Here is a 7,104-nt window from a genome sequence, read left to right on the forward strand (position 1 = left end):
ATATATATATATATATATATATATATATATATATATATATATATATATATATATATATATATATATATATATATATATGATATTAAGTAGGAGATATTAAGTAGGATAGGGTATGGATGAATGTGTGGTGTTAAGGAATAATTTTGTAAATCAAGTCTGTTTTTGGCATATAAGCTGAAATAAATAAATATACTATATAGAATACACATATATTCAACGTTGAAAGTTTAAATATTCAAGAATTGAAATAATAAAAATATTTAGAATTAGGTACCAGTGTTATTAGTGTCCAGGCATTGGTACTTTTGCCTTACACGACGTAAGTCGTCGACGATGCGAAACCCGTGGCTGTCACGTTTCGCATCTAAGAAACGCGATAAACTGTTCGATATCACGAAGTGATCTCCGTGATGTGCATCTACGAAGTAAAATCGAGCCTCGAGAGTTCATATGGTCGGCACAAACCCATGAAGGAGTCGAACACAGTTTCCTCGAGAAAATTCTCCAAAGAGAGAGAGAGAAAGAGAGAGAAACAGTAAATGTCATATATGTGTATATATATATATATATATATATATACACACATATATATATATACACACATATATATATATATATATATATATATAATATATATATGTGTGTGTGTGTATATATATATATATATACACACATATATATATATACACACATATATATATATATATATATATATATATATATATATATATAATATATATATGTGTGTGTGTAATTTATTGTCATGAGAAATGTGTCGATTCCTTGATATGCTGGTTTGTGCCGAGAGAGCTTTCGGGCGAAAAATTCTCCTAAAACACCTCGAAACAGGTAAAGCCTTGTGGGCAACGAACTTGCTCGGTTGAAGGAACAGTGAATGGTGGGTGGTCCTCTTGGCGGGTTGATCGCTGATCCAGCAGCGATGATCGCGCGTTTACTCGCTAAATATCTCGAACTAAACTATTCCACGTGAGCTGTCTCAGCTACTTGTCTATTCCCTGCTCCTTCGTCCCGGAACGCACGTCGCTCGTGCATCATCTCGCTGCGACAGACCGCTCGTGAGCTCCTCGTGTGGTTCGCGCCTGCTGAAGCTCACGAACGTCCGCGCGCAGACGATCGATCGCGATATTGTCTTTGTCACTCGATCAGCAGTTTAAGCGCGCTCGCGTTAATCGAGCGCGCTCTCATCATTAAACCAAGTCTCACTATCCGTTCCCGGCCACGGATAGTAATTTATTCCGGACTCTCCCGGGTGTACTCACGATGGTAGAGCGTCGAGTAGGTCGATACGACGATGAGAATAATTTCTTAGCGGAATGGACCGAAAGTGAGCAAATGTGTGTGAGAACGAGAGAGAAAGAAAGAGAGGGGTGAGGGAAGTAGAACTTCGACGGCGACCTGCAGCGAGCTTCTTCGGGCGAAGTTCTTTCAACGAGGTAGCAATCGGATGAACGGAGGCGATTGACGGGGCGATTGACGATCAGCGCGTTTTCAAGTAGTGATCTCTCGGTCCCTGGTGATAATGGCACATGGTCCGGGTCTTCAGTTTTACTTGCTGTGCACCAGATTCAGGAACTCCTCGCGGGTCTTCGGGTCGTCCCGGAACACGCCCAGCATCGTCGAGGTCATTGTCTTGCTGTTGATCTTCTGCACGCCCCTCATCACCATACACATATGCCTACAATGCGTATGCAAAGTGAGTTTTTCGCTCCGACGACGGATCGATCGATCAATTGTACGGATTACTGTAATCAACTGAGGCGACAAGAAAAAAAGATGGAAAAAAAAAAGGAAAAATAAAACGACTCGCGTTGCATATTTAAGTCTTTGTGCGGCGCGAAGACGAACTGATTCGCCTGCATTATGAATATTTTGCATACCATTTTCTGCCCGCGCGTCATGATTGCTCTTATCAGTGCTGTCGATTCGCGGACTGGCAGATTTCACCAACTAACGCGTAACGCAACTTTCCGTCTCGGGAAATACGCTCGTCCCGATGTTGCAATACGGTAATAATATCGGTTTATTATTCGCGCGGCATCAATCGCGCAAGCCGAACGACAGCGGCGACAGAAAGAGAGCGGCTGTTTTATTAATGATTGACCGGCGAAAATAACATTGGCGCTGGTAAAAATAACCACCGGTAACAGTGTTAATGGCGCGGGCTCGGCAAAAATAGCGCTCAACGTCGGCCGAAATAACGCCCGAAATAGTGCGACAGGGATGTGAGCTATTTTTGAGCCAGACGATTTTCATTATTTCCCATTTAAGACAGTCCTATTTTTATCGGGGATACATCGCGGATATTTCGAGTACTCGCGCAGCTCTCGGCACGTGTGTACGATCGTCTCTCTGAATTAGTTCGCGATCGCGAGCATGAGTGATGAATACACTGAGACAGAAATACTTCATCACGGAAAAAAAAGATCTGCTACATATGGACTAAACATAATTTGCTGTATTAGCCACTTTTTCTTTGCTGCAGGAGCCAAATTCCTTGCTATGATAACAAGAAAATCTGCTGTAACAAAAAAAAGTAGCTAGTAAATTATGTTTAGTTGTCCATCTGTAGCAAATTTGCTGCACACAGAGAAAAATCTATAGTCGTGATAACTATAATGGACTATGTGAATATTATATCTGTAACTAATATACATAATGTAATGAACTATGTGTAGTAATGGCAACTACAATACTATGGTTATAAGAACTATTCACTAATGATTAAATTGTTATCTTTATCATGGAACATGGAAATGAAATTAAAAGAACTATAGTCCTGTGATTATTATGACTATTGTCAATATTACTTTGCAGCTCAAGAAAAAATAGTTGCGACAACTATAATGATGTGGACACATAGGACATTAACAATTCTCTATGGTTCAGTTAACGTAAAACTATAGTCTATAGTTATAAAAAAAATCTTGTTACAATAACTTTAAAATATAACTATACATAAATAATATTCACTGATTTTATTGTCAAAACTACATTTTTATATTTCTGTTGTTCAGTTGATTATGTTTTAAAGTGTTTTAAATTCCATGAACTATAAAGAATAGTTGAGTTGCTATGTGTCTAAATTTTTTTAGTTGCAAAACCTATTTTCTCTCTCAGTGTACGTTAGCCACTTTTCTTGCTAGGAGCAGATTTTCATAGCAATAAAATTGGCTAACACAGCGAATTATATTTAACTGTCTATATGTAGCAAATTAGTTTGCTGCTGCAGCAAATTATTTTTTTCCATGCGCAACACTAAGAAAATTTACTTGTCAGATATAGAGTTTATTCAAAGAAATAAAAAACTTTATTCCACAGAAATAAACGTTATACCTCACAAATAAATTTTTAAATATTTTTTCCTCAGTCTGTCCTCCGTGCCGGACCAATTTTGCGCCGCGTGGTGGTGGTCTACCGATGACCCACGTTATTGTCTCATGAGTCAAATTTCACGCGTCGAATGTGTCTCATAATAATGACCAAAGTATCTCATCATTATGTTCCGTTTCACTGAGCAAAAAGTGCTTGAAAATTTACTTGTGATATTGTAGTTATTTGTGGCAATAAAAGTTGATTCGCAGAAATCAATTTAATTCCAGAAATAAGCTTTGTTTTACGGAAATCATCTTTGTATCCCGCAAATAAACGTTCAAGTATTTTTTTCTCAGTGTTTGGAAGCCATCAAACGGAGCTTGAGCAGGGAGTTCAGCGTGGATCACCATCGATCTAGGTGGCATGATACGTGCACCGCGCAACGATTAATAATCCCCGGCTGATCGACGCACGACGGCGGAGGTGACGATACTCGCCCACCCCCGGTTCGGCCGGCAGATTTATCATATCAGTCTCGTGCACACACTAATGCGTATCCCGTGTAACAAGCAACCGGATCGTTACGTGAATGCTTTAATTAACTGCGAACCATCACCGGCGCGCCTGCCTTCCTTGGCCGGTGCATGCGCGTGGCCACGAGCCGCAGTAGCGCAAGGTCGTGCTCTTACATGCCCGCACGTATTCCACCTGCGAAAACTATTCCACGTGTCCGGGGACGCCGCGGATTGAAAGGAAAGCGGCCTCTCAGCGCGAACTGGCTCGACATTATGCAACGTCGCCATATTATTTCGTGGATCATCATTTCGTCAGCCTCTCACCGTGCTGCTCGCGGCACAAAGTGATATCTCTCACGATAAATGATTCATCTACAAATCACGATTGCGCAAACGTGACAAACGGACTTTTTATCGCGTTCCTGTGCGACTCGCGGACCACGTAGACTTCAGGAATGATACATCCAGGTTACACATAGAATCTTTCGCGTAAAGTGATCGCGTACGTACACTCCTTCGACGACCACGGCGACTCCCGCCGGCTGCACTGCCTTGGTCACTGCTATTGCAATCTGCTTCGTCAGTCGTTCCTGCACCTGGAGGCGTCTGCTGAAGATCTCCACGATCCTGCGAACGGAAATATTTTTTTCATCATCATTTTCACTTCAGTGGAAGTCGATGTCGAGTACATCCTGAAAATCTGTGATTTATTTCCGAGCTCTTGACAGATGCCTCTCATCGGAAAAATATTATCTGTTGTCTCGTATATTCCCAGAAAACATGAAAAAGAATTATCGCCACGTAAGGAGAGAAATAATGGTCTACAAATTGTGCCATTATGCCGAGACCGTATCAGAATGTCAGTCCGCGGAATGGTTTTCACCATTCGTCCGTTTACTCGCTTTAACACGCGGTGTTTAACAAGTAAACGGAGCCCGCGGGGGCCGTTACCGCGTGAAAGTGTATGGTCTTAGGAGACTAGTCTCGTCATATTCTATCTTTTCGCCTTAATATGTCACCGATCAAGGCCGCGTGCAACTCCGAGTTACAAAATTTGCCGAGGCACTGCCTGTTGAATATCGAATAGACCGACGAGGGAAATAAAGAAACAAAAGATAACACATTATCACGACGATTAGACACAGACACGACATTAGACGATTATCACAGAGTCTCGAAGAGGCTCACGGATCGTGCCGAGAATCCAGCTCGAGGTCGCGATTTCGGATCGACTTCTTTACGACCTGAATCCTCGAGGATGTGTCGCACGCTTGGAGTTTTCATAGAATACGACGGAATCGCAATTAAATGTTTCGTCCAAGTGAAAGAAAGATCAACCATGACCTTTAATCGAGTTACTTCAACGCAATCTCGCGGGTTAATTACTCAGTGACGTTTTGCATCGCGAATATCCGCATGGAAAAAAAAGATTTGTTAATATATGGACAACTAAAAATATTAACTGCAGAAGCATATTTTTTCGCTTTCATAGCAAATTATTATTTAGTTGTGATAGCTAAAAGATTTGCCAATATATATATATATATTAATATATATATATATATATATATATATATATATATATATATATACCCGGGCAAGCACTTATACACTTATATATATATACTTGCACACAGCAAGTGTGTATATATATATATATATATATACACACTTGCTGTGTGCAAGTATATATATATAAGTGTATAAGTGCTTGCCCGGGTATATATATATATATATATATATACCCGGGCAAGCACTTATACACTTATATATATATACTTGCACACAGCAAGTGTGTATATATATATATGTATATATATATATATATATATATACCCGGGCAAGCACTTATACACTTATATATATATACTTGCACACAGCAAGTGTGTATATATATATATGTATATATATATATATATATATATACCCGGGCAAGCACTTATACACTTATATATATATACTTGCACACAGCAAGTGTGTATATATATATATATATATATACATATATATATATACACACTTGCTGTGTGGGTATATATATATATATATATATATATATATATATATATATTAGCAAATCTTGTAGCTATCACAACTAAATAACTTTGCTATGAAAGCGAGAAAATTTGCTCCTGCAGTTAATATTTTTAGTTGTCCATATATTAGCAAATCTTTTTTTTTCCAGTTTTTTTGCGACGAACCTAATGAGATCCTTAACACACGTGCGCACAGCGAGATCTTGAACTTAGAACCTTAAACATGAGTACAATTAACCCGGATCAATTATTCAAACGATATTGTTCGTAAAAACGTGTTGTTTTTCATTATGACTTTTTTTTAACTTCATTGAATTGCAGAAACATTAATAGATCCATATTCCTCGATGTTGTCTGCATCGATTAAAAAAGTATTGAATTTTAATCATTTTTGCAGAGGAGTTATAAGCGTATGGAAATGCGCTGGATAAAATTTACTTATATTTATAGTCTACGTAAAGCGTGGTCTACAATGAGAACTTAAGCTTTAAGCTCTAAGTAAGAAATTGACCAATTAATTAATTATTTTTCTATAATTTAACTGTGATTGATTAATTTCTTACTTAGAGCTTAAAGCTTAAGTTCTCATTGTAGACCACGCTTAACTTTTCGACGTTTAGAGCTTTAGGGTTAATTACCTGGCGAGCTTGCTGAGTCCTAATATCTTCTTGCAGGGAAGGTAGCCGATGGACACCTTGCCGTAGAACGGTACTAAGTGGTGCTCGCACATGGAGAACATTTCGATATCCTTAACCACCACCATCTCGTCGTGATCTTCGTCAAATACCGCGTCGTTAATTACATCTAGAAAAAGAGTGAATGAATGTTTATTAAATTATAAATCAAATAGAACAAATGTTTTCTTCGCAGAGAAAAGAAGAAAATCCAGAATAAACACGCAAGGATAAGTCGTTATCAAGAGAAAACTGTAATTGCGTACACGTGCTCGCACCATTTTTTGGGTAAAAGTTCGGCATATGCGAGATACAATCACGACTGAGTAGAGCCGTGCATGTGGTAGTGCTTTCAGCGTTCAGCGGAGGTGAAATCAAACCAGCCCAGGCTTTTATAGCTGTGAAGTAGACTTTCAGGGTTGTTACACACATCAGCTCTCATTCATAGCAAGATCTTGGCGCGTATGGAAGGAAGCTCAGACGTTCATCAGTTTTTTCTAACAAAGAAGAAGAAGAAGAAGAAGAAGAATCCTAGCTGAACGTACG

General features: G+C 39.0%; 1 protein-coding gene across 1 annotated transcript; it reads right to left on the reverse strand.

Annotated features, from left to right (window-relative positions):
* Positions 1-650: 650 nt before the first annotated feature.
* LOC116845029 (GTP cyclohydrolase 1-like) lies at positions 651-7,104 on the reverse strand. Its single transcript, XM_032817267.1, has 4 exons — positions 6,837-7,104; positions 6,523-6,688; positions 4,359-4,475; positions 651-1,696 (listed from the first exon to the last, which is right to left on the reverse strand). The coding sequence occupies exons 1-4, from the start codon at positions 6,988-6,990 to the stop codon at positions 1,567-1,569; spliced, it is 567 nt and encodes a 188-aa protein (XP_032673158.1). The 5' UTR covers positions 6,991-7,104; the 3' UTR covers positions 651-1,566.

This window comes from Odontomachus brunneus, unplaced genomic scaffold (assembly GCF_010583005.1).
Source record: "Odontomachus brunneus isolate Ranch 3 - 2012 unplaced genomic scaffold, Obru_v1 Obru_scaffold_049, whole genome shotgun sequence".
Taxonomy (NCBI): Eukaryota; Metazoa; Arthropoda; class Insecta; order Hymenoptera; family Formicidae; genus Odontomachus; species Odontomachus brunneus.